Below are 18,819 nucleotides of genomic sequence, written 5' to 3'. Positions count from 1 at the left end.
GTGTGTGTGTGTGTGTGAGAGAGAGAGAGAGCGTGAGAGCGTGAGAGCATGAGAGTGTGAGAGTGTGTGAGCATGTGAGCGAGTGAGCGAGTGAGAGTGTGTGTGTGTGTGTGAGAGAGAGAGAGAGCGTGAGAGCGTGAGAGTGTGAGAGCGTGTGAGCGTGTGAGCATGTGTGTGTGTGAGTGAGTGTCTGAGTGAGTGAGTGAGTGAGTGAGTGAGTGAGCGAGCGCGCGAGCGAGCGAGCGAGCGAGTGAGTGAGAGTGTGTCTGTCTGAACCTGCCTCTCCACTAATGTGATGACAGTCCTATAAAAATATGTCCAGAACTCAGCAGGTTTCACCGCTGCCTGTTGTAAGCACAGTTGCCTAGGCAACACAGTAAGTGTTGAAGGACACACACACACACACACACACACACACACACATGCATGTCTGATCAAACATGGGAAAGAACCTTCAGACTGAATCTCTTCTTGCTCTTATCTGTCACATGACTAAACGAGCTGTCAGTCGTGCATGTGTTGGTTTGATCAGATTAACGTCTGTTGTGTTCGGAGCCGTCGCTCTGAATGATCTTTGAACCTCCAAACCTGATGCAACCTGATGAAACCGTGTTGTCACACACTCTGCACACATGATCGCCTTCATTCTTCCCTTCAGACGCAGTTCAGGTCAACGAGTTTGTGTTGTTTTTCTTATTCTGAAATCTAAAATGCATAGAAACAAGTCCAATTCTATTTAATTTATTTATTTTTAATGATGTCCACTTATAATGTTAGTCAGGCTTCTTCTTAGCACAAAAAAACAGGTGTAATGTAGTTGTTAATCAACATTTTCCCCTTTTTCTGATGAGTTTTTCAATGGCTGAAGACTAATACAATGCGTAAAATAAAATTAAAATAGAAAAATTATTTAAAAAATAAATAAAATCACATTTTTTTAAATGAAATAAATGAGCACACTATTTACTACATTACTCACAGTTGTAATTTAGTTGTGAATAACTAAATTGCAATAAATTGCCCTTCTCTCTGAGAAGTTTGTCAATGGCTGATAAAATCAATTAAAATAAGATAATAAAATAACTAATTAAATAATAAATACATTTTCACCATTTTTTTTTAAATGAAACAAATTAGCACAATATTTACTATAATAATCACAGTTGTTATTTAGTTGTTAATCACTATTTTCCCCTCTTTTTAATGGGGTTTTCAATTGCTGGCGGCCAATAAAATGCCTATATGTGTGCATAAAATGCTTATAAATAAAAGTATAAATAAAAAAATTAAATAAAAGAAAAATAAAATCACACATTTTTAAATGAAATAAATTAGAACAATTTTTGCTACATTACTCATATTTGTAATTTAGTTGGGAATAACAACAAAAAAAGCTTCCTTCTGATGGGTTTGTCAATGGCTGATAAAATTTCCATATATGTGTAAAATATTTATAGTGTATATATAAAAAATATAAGTTAAAAAATTAATAAAAATAAATAAATATATAAATAACCAAAATAAAATCTTTTTGAAATTAAATAAAATAAGGACAAAAGTCACATTTAGTTAAAATGTCCTTCTCTATGATAGGTTTGGCCAATAAAATATCCGAATAAATGATCCGAATCATTTAGTAACAAAAAATTAATTGTAAATTTGTTTCATTTTGACATAGTGCATCAGACTTTTAAGACCAAGCAGTTCCAGTTCTCTGTGATTCGAGTCCTTTAACAGAAGGAAAGCTGAAGGTTTTGTGGTTGTGTGTGTGTTCAGGCGAAGCACCCGTGAGATCGTGTGTGTGACTCCAGAGGGTTTGGGTTCAGGAGGGACCCCAGTGATGGTGGACATAAACGCAGCCGAACTCAGAAACCCGGAGGTCAAGTTCAACTACACAGACGACCCCAGCATCCTGAAGATAGAGCCGGACTGGAGCATCGCCAGGTCAGACTCATGAACACACTGCGACCTGCTCGCTCAGGTTTGATTCTGAGGGTTATATGAGAGCGTTTCTCTGAAAATAAAATAGTCCACTAGAGCGGCTCGCAGTCACAGGTGCTTCAGCGTGAACGTGCGCAGCTCCATCTCTGGAGGTTTGATAACACCACAGTCTGCAGACACATGAATCTGACGGCAGAGAAATGCTGCAAACACACTCACTCTGAGTGTGTCACATCCACAGGGAGAGACACATGAGTGATGAAAGAGCGAGAGAGACAGGTTAAGCAGGTTAATACTCCAGCGGTTTGCTTTTATGCTGGAAATCGTGGAAGTTCGTTTACGACATTTAGAAGCAGCGTTCACATACACAAATAACACAGCTGTTTTAAAGAAATGTGAGCTTGTTTACCGTATCCTGACTAGTTATACTGATTTAACATGGCTATTTGTTGGCATTTTCATTGCAAATTAACATATATATATATATATATATATATATATATATATAGGCATTTTCATTGTATTTTTAAAGTTCTATGGTATTATGCACTACTAAATGTCAAAAGTTTGGGGTCAGTAAGAGTTTTTTACATTTTTGAAGTCTCTTTTGCTCACTGAGGCTGTATTTGTTTGATCAAAAATACAGTAAAACACTAAAATTGTAAAATATTTTTGCAATTTAACTGCTATTTTCTGTGTGAATATCTGTTAAAGTGTAATTTATTTCTGTGATGCGCAGCTGTATTTTCAGCATCATTACTCCAGTCTTCAGTGTCACATGATCTTCAGAAATCATTATAATATGCTGATTTGCTGCTCAAGAAACATTTCTGATTATCATCAATGCTGAAAACTTCACAACAAAGTTGTGCTGCTTCATATATTTATGGAAATTGTGATACATTTTATATTTCCGGATTATTTGATTCAAAGAGAGTTCAAAAGAACAGCATTTGTTTGAAGCAGAAATTCTTTTGTAACATTATAAGTGTCTTTAATGTCACTAATGTGTCCTTGTTGAATAAAAGTATTAATTTCTTTAAAAAAAAAATGACAAACCCCAAACTTTTGAATGGTAATGTACTTCATTCTTCACCTTTAACAGTTCAGTATGCAGTAGGTGTGTTTCAAATCGCCTGATTGGCTTCAGAAGGAAATCCAGATGTTGTGTGAGGTTATGGATGGTTAGCAAGTTGTTCATGTTTGCTAGATGTTTACGTTGCTGTTTTTCTCTCTGTTAGTGGTGGAACCCCGTTAACAGTGATTGGAAGCAACCTCGCCAGCATCAGAGAGCCGAAGATGAGAGCCAAATACAGCAGCGTCACTTCAGTCAACGTAAGTCTCTAACACACACATTCATCATCATTCTTATCATTGGGTTTATCAGCATTATTCCTTCCTTTCTCTCTATATTCATACCCAGTAGTTTAGCACTAGTTTAATATTTAAAAAAGTATTTCTGCAAAAATATTAAGCAGCTTCAACATTGATAATAATCAGAAATGTTTCTTGAGCAGCAATGCAGCATATTAGAATGATTAGAATGATTTCTGAAGATCATGTGACACTGAAGAATGGAGGAATGATGCTGAAAATACAGCTGCGCATCACAGAAATAAATTACAGTTTAACAGATATTCACATAGAAAACAGTTATATTAAATTGTAATTATATATCAGATTTTTACTGCTTTTACTGTATTTTTTATCAAATAAATGCAGCCCTCATGAGCAGAAGAGACTTCTTTCAAAAACATGACCTCAGACTTTTGAACGCTGCAGTCTAGACTAGTTTTATGGTGTTTTTTGTTCCCTCTGAGCTCTAAAGCAGCATGAACAGACAAACGAGTATACCTGCACATGTTTTTCTTTGCGTATGTGTGACATTGAATCACCTTTTCCCAGTTTAACCTTTAAAATGTCAACGGCTGACGGGATATAGAACATAAAATGGCTCTATAAAGCCCTGAGAAAGTCCCGCAGGGCGAATGTGACCTTTTCTTCTCCTTGACCCGCTCATCTGGCTGCTGTTTTCCTCCTCTCTGCTGCTTGTGTCTTCTCTTTAATGGCTCTGAAGCAGCGTTAGTGTCTTCAGTAATGCTTTTAATGTTTGCTGTCTCTCACAGAACTGCACTGTGCTGAATAACACCGTGATGGTGTGTCTGGTGCCGTCCGTGGTGGGGTCCGAGAGGGATTTCTCAGAGGCGGGCAGCGGGCCGGATGAGATCGGGTTCATCATGGATAACGTTCAGACGCTGCTGGTGGTGAACGAGACCTTCAGTTTCTATCCCGACCCTGTGTTTGAACCCTTCAGCCCGTCCATGCTGGAGCTCAAACCGGGATCTCCTCTCATCCTGAAGGTGAGGAGATCTCATTACACGCGTTGGAGCCATTGTACTGTATTTCTTTATTTTTTAGCATAATAATCCCCTTAGAGCAACACTGCTACTATAAGGCCACCTGCATGTCTGTTGTTGCATTTATGCACAGTTTTTACAGTGATATTGGAGTGATATTTCTCAAACATGTTATTAGTACCAGTGTTATTCTAGTTAAGTAAAGCCATAAAAAAACTCAAACTAAAACCATTCGTTACTTAAAATACAAATAAACATGAACTGATATAAATAAAATGAAAGAAAGTTTAGTTTGCTAGATGCCAACACTGAAATTTAAAAAGTAATAAAAACTATATCAACATAATTTTTTTTATTATTTTTTTTTTATTATGTAAAATATAAATAGTAGGATAAAAATTTGAGCTTAAATTATTTGGAAAATTAGAAATGTTGTCTTGGCAGCTTACCTTAAATAAGTACAAAATTGACTAAAACTGAAACTAGAAAAAAAAAAGACAATATAAATAAAAAAAAATAGAAATTTTAATTTATTTATAATAAAATTACAAAAATAATAATAAAATCACTAAAACTTTATCTAAAATTGATACAGAAAATCTAAAAATAAAAACTTGAAAATAATAAAAATATATAATAGTGTATTATACTAAAATAACACAGATTAGTACACTATTACTATATGTGCATCCCAGTTTGTGTACATTTTGTGGTATAAACAGTGCAAGTAGTTTGTTGAAAATTCCATTATAGAAGACGTCTCAAAGCATTGCATTTTTGCACAATTATTTTTTGTGCTACAGACATGATTGATTGTTCAGATCATGAAGTGTTATTAATTTTCTAAGCAAATACATTTTCACATGGCAGCTGGCAGAAACGAGACTTGAGAGAGGTGCCTGGGACATTTCTAAAGATCTGAATATCGTAGAAACTTAAGGGTGAACTTTTTAGATTTGGGCCACTAAGAAACCGCATAGCAACACCCTGGCAACCAAGCCACCGAGACACATTAACTTAAGGAAATAGCCTTCATAAATCTAGTTAATTAAAATGCTTGTGTGGTGTTGAGGTCCTGCCTCACTCATGCGCAGCGTTAAATAATTTCAGAAAAATGACATGCATCGGATTATCTGCAATTCAATTTCCCATGCAATCCCCTCTGGGTAATGCGCAGTATGAGTTGAGTCTACATGTTAAATGGAGCCCTTCAGTAACACACGGCTCTAAATGAAGCATGCAAATATTTATGCATGGTTCTGCCTCCAGGTTTTGCCTTCCCATAAGCCCCTTGGGCAGAGAGAGATAGTGAGTGCTGGAAATCTGGTTAAGCAATCGCATCGTAAGTTCAGACTGGATAGGAATTTGACCATTCTAGTTCACGGCAGTGTTATTTAAAATTATTTTAAAATTTTTAATTGGTTTTAGTTGACTATTTTAATTTATTTAAGTTTTAATTTAATATTTAATTGAATATTTTCATCCATTTAAGTTTGAGTAATTTTTAATATTTCTATCAAAAAATTGCTTTACTTTTAGTTCTATTTCAGTCATTTTAATACTTGTTGTATTTCATTAACTTTAGTTAACAAAACTGGTTCATAGGATTAGATTCCACTTCAGATTCTGGTTCTTTAGCAATTTAAGATACAAATACTATGCACAAAATATTTCTGTTAATATATTTCAATGTTTTACTTAAACTAAAGAAACTGCGATTGCACAGACGGATTTGAAGACTTGAGCTTTAGCGAGTTGATAAACTGATTCAAAACAAAACTAAGAGACTAGTTTGAGACTAATTTAAAAGAGCAGACTCATAAGAGTCATAAAAGTCCAACTACTGGTTGTTTTTGAACTTTGGTTAAGAAGGAAACACTGGCAGAGTGTTTGAGGATGATGTTGAAAATATGATAATGATTAAACGTAAACACGTCTGTGTGTGTGTGTGTTTTTGTGTTTCAGGGCAAGAATCTGATTCCTTCGGCTGCTGGTAACTCCAGGTTAAACTACACCGTTCTGATCGGTGACAAGCCGTGTGTGTTAACCGTGTCCGAGGCTCAGCTGATGTGTGAATCGCCAGACCTCTCCGGACAACATAAAGTCACTGTAAGTGTGTCATGCGATGATTCCCGTCTTAAAGCGCTCTGATCTCTTTCCCACGACTATCACGCCGTCTCATCCTATGACTCTTTCTCTCATCCGTGTGTATTGTTCTGCGTTTCAGCCCATGTTTCTAAGCATCAGATTACTGCTGGGAGTTTCTGTCGTGGCTCTCTAGGGTTTTGTGTTGTATTTATTTACACTGAGTTTGCAAAGAATCTGAGACGCAGATCTGTGTTTACATGTAGTCGGTTTCATCTTTAAATTGCTGCAGCACATGCACGTTCAATTATATTTTGTATGGCAGAGTTATTAAAACATAACTCCCATGTTTTTTCCCAAGCTCTCTTTCTGTGTGAGAACAACAGAGACGCTGCGACCCACATGTTTGTCCTCGACCTATATATCATGACCCATATCAGCGAGAGAACGCCGTTTAGCTACCGCTTTACTCGCGATATAAAACTTCACACTCACCCGTTTTGACCGCTTTAGCCTCCTTAAACCCGTTCAAGTGTGATCTACATTATCAAAGCGATGGTTCAGCCAAAAATCATTTACTCACCCTCAAGCTGTTCCAAAACTGCATGAATTTTGTTCTTCTGCTGAACACAAAAGAAGATATTTTGAAGAATGTGTGTTACCACACATTTGCTGGACCCCATTGACATCCATTGTATTTTTTCATACTATGGAAGCCAATGGGGACCAGCCACTGTTTGGTTTCCAACACTATCCCTTTAAGATTATCTAAAGATGCAGGTTTGTTTGAGAGATGTGGAATTATGGGATGTATTTGGGTGGTGCTGTGTGAGGTGCATTCACAATGTGGGATGGATTGTTATTTTAATATTTAGTTTTAGGAGCTCATTTTATATTTATGATTTCCCCTCAAGTCCTCTTATAATGTGAGTTTAGGTTTCTTAAACCAAAAACAATCGTAGTTTATTTTTTAATGATCATTTTCCACCCTCTCTCTGATGTTCACAATTAAATATGCTGATCTTCCATATGTAAATGACCTATGATTGGCTGAGTTTTTGCATATGAAATGAGGAGCACCACCTCCTCATTACATATGCGAAACACTTTCTTTCGTGCTTACTTTTGCACTTTTTGCTCCCTTTCTTTCTAAGACCCTCTAAAAATGCAGGTTCACTTGAGAGATGTGGACTGTGAGGTACATTCACTGTGGGATAGATTGTTATTGTAGTCATAACTGTTTTAAGAGCTCATTTTATGCATTTTATATTTTCTCCACTTCTAGTTCTATTCTAGGTGTATTGAACCAAAAACAATTATAGTTTGGTTTATGTCCATTTTCCACCATCTCTGGCATTTACAATAAAACAGGCTAATGTTCCATATGTAAATGACCTCTTTTATGATTGGCTGACCTTTTTGCGAATGAAATGAGGAGCAGCACCTCTGCTGAGTTGCTGTTGAAATAGTGATTTTAATGAGCTCATGGTCATGAAGGCATAACAGTGATTTCTGAATCATCTATTATTTCATTGGAAAGAGAGTTCCTGTTTTCCATGCAGTGGCTGTTTTGACAGCTGTCAGTCGTGGTGTGATATGATGTGCGACACTCAGCACGCGCGCGTGTGTGTGTGTGTGTGTGTGTGTGTGTGTGTGTGTGTGTGTGTGTGTGTGTGTGTGTGTTGTGCAGATCTTGGCCGGAGGTTTCCGATACTCTCCAGGAACTCTGCAGATCTACTCCGACAGCCTGCTGACGCTCCCCGCCATCATCGGGATCGGTGGAGGAGGAGGTCTTCTTCTGCTCGTCATCATCATCATCCTCATCGCATACAAGCGTAAATCCCGTGACGCGGACCGGACGCTCAAACGGCTGCAGCTGCAGATGCACAATCTGGAGTCCAGAGTCGCCCTGGAGTGCAAAGAGGGTAAAACAGCGTCATTACTGTACATCACTGCATTCACCAGTGCTCTTTCTGACTTTCGCACTCTTTCATGCTTTGTTTTGCTCTTTTTTTTTGTCTGCTGCTCTTCCTTTCTTTCTTTCACACTCTTTCTTTTAATGTTTTCACTCCTTTGTGCTTTCTTTCATGCTTTATTTTCTTCCTTTTGCACTCTTTACACTTCTTTCTTCCACTCCTTTCCCCCTTTGTTTTTCATTTGCTCTCTTGCACTTTTTTGCACTTTTAATGCTCAGTCTTTTGTGCTTTTTTCGTGCTTTCTTCCTTGTGCACTTTTCTTTTGCTCCTTTTGTTCTTTCTTTCTGTTTCTTTTTCACCCTTGCGCTTTTTCATGTTTTTTCCACACTTTCTTTCATGTGCTTTCTTTCTTTCTTTCTTTCTTTCTTTCTTTCTTTCTTTCTTTCTTTCTTTCTTTCTTTCTTTCTTTCTTTCTTTCTTTCTTTCTTTCTTATGTGCTTTCTTTCTTTCTTTCTTTCTTTCTTTCTTTCTTTCTTTCTTTCTTTCTTTCTTTCATGTGCTTTCTTTCTTTCTTTCTTTCTTTCTTTCTTTTCTCTCTTCCTTTATTTCACATTTCCATGCGTTCATGTTTTCTTTTGCACTTTTCCTTTCTTTCATGCTTTCATTCACTTTCTTTTGCTTTCTTTTTTCGCTCTTGATCACATTCTCATGCTTGCTTTCATGCTTTTTGCTTTCTATATTTCTTTTGTGCATTCATTCACACTTTTTGTTGGTTCTTTATCCATTCCTTTGTTCTCTTTCATTCATTTGTTTGTTCTCTCCATCTCATCACTCTCCTTCAATATCTTTCAATTGTTCTCAATTGGTTTTCCTGGTTTAATTTTATCTTCCTCTTACGTTTGCTCGTGGCCCTCCTCTCTCTCTCTCTCTCTCTCTCTCACGTTAATTTGTTTGTTCTCTCCATCTCATCACTCTCCTTCAATCTTTTTCAATAGTTCACGATTGGTTTTCTTGGTTTAATTTTATCTTCCTCTTCCGTTTGCTCGTCGCCTCTCTCTCTCTCTCTCTCTCTCTCTCTGATTGGCTTTGTTTTCTGTGGTCTCCTGTTAGCGATGACCTCGTGATGCTCACATCATTTATCCCGCCGTGGTCATGAGGGCGAGACGAGCCGCCCATTATCTGTCTCTTGTCGGGCCCGAGGTGACGACCTTGTCTGTCTCCAGACTTGGAGCAAGGGATGAGGACAGGGAAGAGAGGATAAAAGAGATGGATAGCAGGAGGTGAGAGTGACAGGTCACTGATAAGTGATGAGACGTCCTCCAGGATGAATAAAAAGAGGCAATAAATAACCACAACATCCAGATTGATTAGGTGAGTGGCAGGTAAATGTCAGTGTCAGGACCATGTGGTAGAAGTGCTGGTGTCATTCACGGCCATCAGACCATTCATTTTAAAAGCCATCTCAAATCAGAAAGCTCCAGTCTGATTGGTTGGCTTTATGCAGTTTCCAGTTGGATTTTGACAAGTAGTGGTCAAACAAATAGCAAATAACACATGCTGCAAATAGATATTTGTTTTACATAATATTTACTAAACTATAACATTTACATTTACATTTACATTTAGTCAGATAACCAGGGGTTCGAGGGGGCAGCCCGTGCTGGCCTGGAGGAGAGAGGACAAATATCATCTAGACAAGAAGTTAAAGTAGAGCATAAAGTGTCAGTTGCTGCATTCACATCCAGAGATGAGAAATGGGTAGGTGAGGGAAGAGAGGAGGATACAACGGAGGAAAGATGGGAGGGGGAAAGGGAGCGTAGGTTTCGTCTAAAAGTAACCGGTATAGGGGTTGGTGGCACACAGGTAGCAAAATGTAGTTTAAATGTAATGAAGAAATGATCAGAGATATGAAGGGGTTTTACCAGAAGTAAAGTAAATTATAAGTAAATATTTTGAAAATGAATAAATATGAAACAAATTAACCCTAACTTGTTGAAAAAAAATTATAAAATAAACAGAATTAATAGCAACTTCTTGAAGTAATCATATTAAATCCTATTAAGAAATTGTTCAAAAAATATAAAGCAAGTAACCATTGTTTAACCAACAATGATATATAACAAAAATACACTTGCTGAATATTAAAGCTTAATATAGTGCTTGCCTTTCTGTTACTAATAATAGAAAAGCAAAGCAAATATACCGTTTACTTTCTTAGTTTACCAGTTCTGTCTAATAAATGATTAGTAAACTAATGAAGACAGACAATCATGTGCATCTCTGCTCAGGTGCTGCTGAAAATAATAGTCCCACTTCCAACTCTTATCAGTCACTCCTTGGAAAAATGCAGATAATAAACGCAAGATGTATAGGCTGAGGGTGTTGTTATATGGTTGCTAGGGTATTCTGAGTGGTTGCTAGGGTGTTCTGGCTGTTTCCCAGGATGTTGCTATGTGGTTTTTAGGGTAATCTTTGAGCACATCACTACAGACTGAAATTCTGATTGAAGTTCACATTTTCTACAACTTTTTTCTTCTTCTTTTTAGAAACTTTCGTGGAGAATCTGGAGGTCTTAGCTTCCACTCAGCGGTTTGCACAACACAAAGATTTACTCTTTCTCTTGGTCTCTGTGTTTCCAGCGTTTGCGGAGCTGCAGACTGATATCCATGAGCTGACGCAGGATCTGGATGGAGCTGGAATCCCGTTCCTGGATTACCGCACTTACGCCATGAGAGTGCTTTTCCCAGGAATAGAGGACCATCCGGTGCTGAAGGAGATGGAGGTGAAAGCTGGACACCTGTCAGATTTAATGCATTCGGCTGAACTGTATGTGTCTGTTTACACCTGGTCACTTCATGCGTTTTCTCTGATCCGATAGCTATCCGATCATGAAAAGACCAGGTGTAAACGCTTTTAAATCCGATCGCTCAAACCACTTCAGGAGGTGGTCTGGGCCGTAAATACATCTAGTTGTTGAAACCACATATGCAAATTTTACTCCTCCCAAAATATTAAAATAATAAACCCGTGAGAGCATTTTATAGGCTATATGGCATGTTATAGTCAGATAATGCAACACGCATCGCCGCGGATGAGTAGCTGAGTATCTCTTAAGCAAGCCGACGCGCAAACTGCCACAAATGAAACTGAAAGTGAGTCGCAGATGCTCAACACACAATCATCTTCATTAAAAGGAGTGAGACTGACCTATCTTTCCAGTGCTGATGCCGCGCTCTCTCCTGTTTCGGTCTTTGATCTTGAAATGAGCTGTTGATGAATAAAATAGCATAAAATGCAGCACGTATCTGTTGCTTTCATTGACGTGAGCTCCGTTAAATTTGCGTACAGCACGGGAATTGAAGACAGACATAGACACATTTATGTGGCCAAGTGTAAATGGAAACTAGATAGATATCCGATCAGAGAAAATGCATGAAGTGAGCAGGTGTAAATAGGCCCTATGTTTCTCCGTCTCTCTCAGGTGCCGGCGAATGTGGAGAAGGCTCTGACTCTGTTCGGCCAGCTCTTGAATAAGAAGCACTTTCTGCTGACGTTCATCCGGACGCTAGAGGCCCAGCGCTCGTTCTCCATGCGCGACCGCGGGAACGTGGCGTCTCTCATCATGAGCGCTTTGCAGGGCGAGATGGAGTACGCCACCGGCGTCCTGAAACAGCTCCTGTCTGACCTCATCGACAAGAACCTGGAGAGCAAGAACCACCCCAAACTCCTGCTGCGAAGGTACCACGTGTTACCAGGCATCTGATGGACTTTCTTAAATCTTCCTTTGAATCTTCTTAAATTCTTAAGACTTAAATTGAGGCACACGACATAAGATATTAAGTAGGGCTGTCGTTAATTTGGTGCTATTCGTGATGCAGGACGACTGACTGCGTGATGCTAAAATTCTAATATTCTAATAAAATTCTAATTCTAATTCCTAAAATTCAATATGAGGGCAAGAAATGTCATATGATATAGTTTTGCAATATCACAAGAGCAATGGTGCTGTTTTTCCCAAATATTTGCATGATTGCAAATGTGATAAAGCAGTAAGCCCCAAGAAGCCGTGGTTTGCAGTGAATTTATAACAGCTAAGGGGCGTTGTTGGGTACGACGCGAAGCAGAGTGCCTAAAACCCCCTTAGCTGTTATAATTCACTGTAAACCATGGCTTCACGGGGCTTATTGCTTTTATAAAATGGTTATTCCATATACGCAGTACGGTTTCACAAAATAAAACAGAGCAAATAAAGTGTAATGATAATAAAAACAGTATTCTTCCACCAAACAATGTAGTTCCTCAGAAACAGTTGTGGTTCCAACAAAGTGGTTGCCGAGCAACACACAGAAGTAAACAAAGGTGTATGTTACTTTGTAGAGTAATTCACAACAGCTTAGAACGCAGCTCAACCAATCAGAATCAAGGACCGGAACTCTCCGTTTTATAATATAGATTTTTATACAATAGTTCAATAAACAAGAAGTTAGTATTGTTACATTTTAGACACAATATTTCCAATATTGTCTGTTATGCTCAATTTTGCAAATGAAAATATTTCCAATCAAAGCCACAGCAGGAGTGTTGTGCGTCTTTTGTTGCTGTACGAATCCACGTTTTTGCACAAATCGAGCGAGTCGGTGATACAGTGTTTCATTCATAGAGTTAAATTTCTGAATTAATCAGCCGTTTAAATGAATCAGTTGAATGAATGACTAAACGACTCACTCATTAAGACACTTGTGGTTTTAGTTTCATGTTGAGAGTATCATTACAAAAAGTCATATTTCAATATTCAAATAAAAATGTTAATGCCAGTTATCATCACTATTTATGCAATGTAAAAATCTAAATATTTATTTCTAAAGCTACTTTTTTGTAATATCTATTCAATGAAGATTCAGTTTAACACAGTAATCAGATTAATTAATCAGCACATCATGTGATCAATTAGATAAAAAATGTTCATTGCTTGACAGCCCTAATATTAATCTTGCTTTCTGAAAAACTAGCAAAATGAAGTGAGTTTATGCTTAAAACAAGCCAATGGGGTCAGAAAAATAAACTTAATTCAAATGGAAAACAAATGTATTTTCTGACTGTATTGGCAGATTTGTTTAAGCATGAACTCACCATTTTTCAGAAAACAAGACTTAATATCTTATGTAAGTTTGCTTCCTAAATAAATATATCTTGGTTGAAGAATGTTTAGATATTTGTGCTGGGAAACAAGACAGAAATATTTTTTGAACTCTTAATTGCTTGATGTTCACAAGTTCCCACGTTGCACCTGGTTAGTCACAGTGTTAATGGACATGATGAGGACTTCTAGTTTGACTTCTAGGGGTCACATTTGCTCTCCATCCCTCCGTTTCTCGGTTTGCCCTTTCACGTCCGTGGCTCTGTTTCTGTCAGATGGTGTTACACACCTGAGCACACACTGGTTCCCCGAGGAGCGCTGTGGGAGATGAAGCTCCTGGAGGAGACGTGACAGGAGAAGAGAGATGAAGACTTTAGTCTTGTCTGTCTTGAATCAATATCACAGAAAAAAACAAGTCAACGCTTTGTGAAATGTCTTTTTGCATTTCAGTGTTTCATCTACAGTACATCTCTTTGACATCAGCTTTATTTGCAACGAAAGTAAAGATGCATCCCCAGATCCATTTGGATGAATCTAATAGTAGAATGTTACTAAAGCAATAAGCCCCGTGAAGCCGTGGTTTACAGTGAATTTATAACAGCTAAGGGGCGTTGTTAGACACGACGCGAAGCGGAGTATTCTCAGTATTCTTCCGCCAAACAATGTAGCTCCTCAGAAACAGTTGTGGTTGCAACAAAGTGGTTGCCGAGCAACACACAGAAGTAAACAAAGGTGTATGTTTGTAGAGTAATTTACAACAGCTTCGAACGCGGCTCAGCCAATCAGAATCAAGGACCAGAACTATCCGTTTTATAAGATACAATAATAGCATGGGACATTTTCCATTTACTCCAAAATTAAAAGGAAAAAATTTGCATAAAGAAAAAGAAGCCTGTTTTTAGAACAGTTAATACTCTTTCACGTTGTGACATGATTTGCATGACAATCAAGCATTTCTCATGCTGATTACAGTAGAAATTACTGTATGAAAGTGGTTTGATTAATCAGTTATATACAAAAATATGTAAATTCTATTCTGATGTATCTGTACCGTTACAGTAATGAGAAATGGTTTAATTGTCATGAAAATAATATCACTATATTGTCTGAAAATGCAAAAAAAAACGCTTAATTTTCTTTAAACAAAATATGGTTTTGCATAATTTTTATTTATTTATTGATTGTTATTTTAGTTATTTAATCCATGTATTATCATTACCGCTACTACAACTACTACTAATGCCATATGTATTTATTTATTCATTCATTTATTCATTTTAACTCATTTATAACTATTATTATTATTATTGCCAGACAGGTTTTGTGTCATTCACACCCAAGCGATATTCAGCAATACCTCAAAAATGACGGTTCTTGTCTGTCTGTACTGATCTCTTGTCTAGTTTGGTTTCAGAGTAATTTTTCCACTGTAGCTTCTCAGTCTCTGTTCCTCTCTCTCACCTGACAAACCTCACCTGAAGATCAAATAAATGTGAGCAGTCAAATCTCAATCTTTCACCGCTCCAGAAACGTTTCCAGCACAATATTCTCAGGTTTTCTTTAATAACTCCTCGCAGCGTGTCGTTCGTGTCGAGCTCTTATCGTTTTCCTCTGCATCGGTCTTAACGAGTGAATAATTCAGCAGAGATGCTAAAAACAAACATATTCCACCAGGTTCCTCGTCTACACCTCCTCTCGCACGCCGTGAGCAGATTAGCGCTAATAAGGTCCGTTAATTACCAAGCCGTGTAATTAGCCTCATTCCGAGGGACTTGTTTCGGAGGGTTGTTATTGTGCGCCAGGTTTCTGTTCAATGACAGAAGAATATTTTTAATTGGTGTTTTCTTAATGAAGTTTAGTGGTTTGCTTTGCGAGGGAAGAGAGCAGCACTTTGGTTTGTTATTAATGCGAAATTATTAGCGTGTTTGCTTTGCGCTCGGGTCCTTTGAAGGTTTGAGGGAATAATTCGGCCGCGGCACTTTGATGTCAAATGGGAGTTTAATACAACATCCCCCGAAAGATGTTGGTTATGGGAATGGTTTTTCTTGTTGTGAGACTTGGGAAATTGGGGAACGAAGAAGCCTTCAAAGCATCTCTCTCTGCTCTTAAAGGTTAACTCCGGCACGCAAGTAAATAAATCCTTGACATTTATTTGTTTCCCCCTCAGGACTGAGTCTGTGGCTGAGAAGATGCTAACAAACTGGTTTACTTTCCTCCTCTACAAGTTTCTCAAGGTGAGTGGAAGGAACTGTATGACTGTTTCCATGTATCTTAAGCGATGTTACTCATTATATGGATTCCCTGCTAACAAAGAAGAGGTTTGCTGGTCTTCCACTGGTCTGGTTTACTGGTTTCAAAGAGCTTTTGTCACATGTTCTATTTAGGTTATGTTTGACAAAATAATATTTATGCAATTTCAATGCATTTATTTACATGTATACTTTTATGCACTACTGTTTTATTCAGCAAGGATGCATTAAATTGAGCAAAAGTGACAGTAAAGACATTTATAATGGTACAAAAGATTTCTATTCTGTTCTATTTCTACTCATGAAAAATAAAATGTCTCGGTTTCCACAAAAATATTGTGCAGCACAACTGTTTTCAACATTGATAATAATCAGAAATGTTTTTTTGAGCAGCAAATCAGCATATTAGAATGATTTCTGAAGATCATGTGACACTGAAGACTGGAGTAATGATGCTGAAAATTCAGCTGCGCATCACAGAAATAAATTACAGTTTAATATATATTCACATAGAAAACAGCTATTTTGAATTGTAATAATATTTCATAATTTTCCTGTTTTTACTGTATTTTTGATCAAATAAGTGCAGCCTTGGTGAGCAGAAGAGACTTATTTCAAAAACATTTAAAAAGTCTTACTGACCCCAAACTTTTAAATGGTTTTGTATGTTTGTTTGAAAATGAGGTTACAATTTAGTCTGGTTTCTTTTTAATTTTGATATTTGCATCAACTTTTAGTTTTATCAACTAAAATTATATACCATTACAGTCAGAGTAAAATGACCTAAAACGAATGAGTATGAGTGCTATAAAATACTGACCCAAATGTAAAGGAAATTTTCATCCACAGACAAAAACGTTGACTGAAACCAGTAAACCACATTTTTTTCTTTACAGGGTCATGAGTGATTTAATAAATGCAGTGGTTTTTGATTTGCATATTTAAGGTCCAGACACTATCTGTACATGATCATGTTGCTGTTTAATTGCTGTTTCACCTTGAGTTTGTTTATTGAAATTCAGATACAAGATAGACAGATGTACATTATCATTCCCGCAGGGGAAGTTCATTATTACAATCTTTAAGAACTTGCATTAATATAAAGCGCTTCCATAACACACTGGAGTGAGGGGCGTTTTGTGTGTGTGTGTGTGTGTGTGTGTGTGTGTGTGTGTGTGTGTGTGTGTGTGTCGTCTCCTGCTGCTCATTAACAGATGTGTGTTTAATTATCCCCTGTGCTAATGAGCCCAGTGTGGCAGGGCCGGCATATGGATGGGCCGCACCGTCCCGCTACGGATCCCAGTGAGGGACACGAGACACAACAAACATCCAGCAGTGTTTTCACCTGAGAGCGCGAGCACCGCTGATTAAAGTTGTCTGCGTCTTATACGGTTTAATTACTTTGGGTAATTAGCCATGAGCTTTAAAGAAGCGACTTTTGCGACGCATTTAACTTTAATAATGTGGCATATTTTCAAACTGGCTCCTGACCACACCCCCTTCTGCCATTGGTCAGATAAACCAATAGCCCCGCCCACACACTCTCACCATTGGTTGAATCAGCTGTGTGAATGTTTTGAAAGCAGCCTTACACATTTTTTTCCTCTGCATATTAAGCTGAGACACAAGAAGGTGTTTTAACCATTATAAAAACACAAAATTTGATTTCATAAAGCACTGATCTTGTGGTGTTTTGCGCTCTCATTTGGGCACATTTGCATCAGACAAAAGAGACACACTCTCAGGAGACAGACGGGACTGATAGAACGAAGATGATGATCAAATTAGTGAGACGGAGACGAGAAGAGCAGCAGTTGTGAATGATGAAAGCCAGAGAATGTGTGTAGGAGGAAGCGACTGAGCCAAACGCAGAGAGAGAGGCGTGTGATTGGCTGTTTGACACGTATCACGCTCTGAAGTGTTTCTCCAGCTCTCTCCTCCACAGTCATTAGCCTTTTATTAACCCTCCATCGCTCGTCTGTTCGCCTCGGGTCTGTTCACGCGCCCGCCACTCATTTCCACGTCTAAACAGCAGCTTTTACACGCCTGACGCTCCTGGGAGGTTTTGTCTGATTTATTTTTTAGGAGTTGCACATTAGATCTTCAAGATATTGCTGAGGCAATAAACTCATCTCTAAACTTGTATTTTCACTCCAGCTTAAGCACTAAAGCTGTGGTTTACACTGTAAGTGACCAAAAAGGTACAGTCTGTTTTGATAGCAAAATTTGTTAACACTAATTTGTTAATCTAATTTAAATAAATACAAATATATTTAAAAAATGATTTATTTTATCATTATTTTAGATAAATAATACTATAATTTGTTTACATTTATCATTTTAATCATTTGATTTATTAATTTTTTTTAAATGTAATCATTTAATCATAACTAAATTTCACAAGTAAATGTAATGAAATTAAAATATTTTAACTAAAACCGATAAATCCCACACACTGCTATAGCTTGCGAATCATATTTTAATACATTTAGGTCATGCCACCTTCATCAAACATTGTTTTATGAATATTTGAAATAAAATCCTTTCTTTTCCAACTGAAATCCATTGTCATGCAGTAACATTTACTTTGCATGGTTTAATTTAGATCAGTGAAATAGTAATGGTAAAGTGATTTTACATAATGCATGCACATATTTGTGATTAGAAACCAAATATGAAGGCTGAAAACATCTTTGACATAATGGTTAGAAGTTATTAAAATATATAATGAAATCGATAAAATAGGGACTTTTATTATTAGTGAAATGGGTGAAAGGGAAAGTGAAGTGGCTGGAGTAGATGTGCAACACATCAAAAAATAAATATGGGGCGTGACGCCGCTAACAGAATGTGACTTGTCTGTTTTGCACTCATTTCATGGTCACATGAGGTGGTTTTGAAAGCGGTGGAGTGCTGTGAAATGGCCAGAATGAAAGCGAGAGGGACGAGTAAAAATATATCCACAAGGGCAAAGTGGAGAAAATGACCACAATTGGCAAAATTGGAAGAATAGATGCTGCAGACGCAGTTATCCAATGGTGGAAAACTTCTTGATCACAGTTATGGTGACACTTCAGTTATAACGGCCCCTAGGACCAGAAATTGATGTCATTTGGGACGCGTCCTCAGATTTT

General features: G+C 37.5%; 1 protein-coding gene across 1 annotated transcript in view; it reads left to right on the top strand.

Annotated features, from left to right (window-relative positions):
* Positions 1-18,819, top strand: part of LOC107666667 (plexin-A1-like) — a 74,054-nt gene that overhangs the window by 44,046 nt on the left and 11,189 nt on the right. Inside the window, exons 12-19 of the mRNA XM_016458086.1 lie at positions 1,777-1,944; positions 3,183-3,276; positions 4,068-4,301; positions 6,264-6,407; positions 8,074-8,308; positions 10,939-11,081; positions 11,781-12,037; positions 15,604-15,670. Of these exons, the coding sequence (XP_016313572.1) occupies positions 1,777-1,944; positions 3,183-3,276; positions 4,068-4,301; positions 6,264-6,407; positions 8,074-8,308; positions 10,939-11,081; positions 11,781-12,037; positions 15,604-15,670 (1,342 nt within the window). The remainder of the gene's footprint in view (positions 1-1,776; positions 1,945-3,182; positions 3,277-4,067; positions 4,302-6,263; positions 6,408-8,073; positions 8,309-10,938; positions 11,082-11,780; positions 12,038-15,603; positions 15,671-18,819) is intronic.

This window comes from Sinocyclocheilus anshuiensis, unplaced genomic scaffold (assembly GCF_001515605.1).
Source record: "Sinocyclocheilus anshuiensis isolate Anshui unplaced genomic scaffold, SAMN03320099.WGS_v1.1 scaffold91, whole genome shotgun sequence".
In the NCBI taxonomy this organism is placed as follows: Eukaryota; Metazoa; Chordata; class Actinopteri; order Cypriniformes; family Cyprinidae; genus Sinocyclocheilus; species Sinocyclocheilus anshuiensis.
Note: the sequence above shows the minus strand (reverse complement) of the source record. Positions and strands in the feature narration are given on the sequence as shown.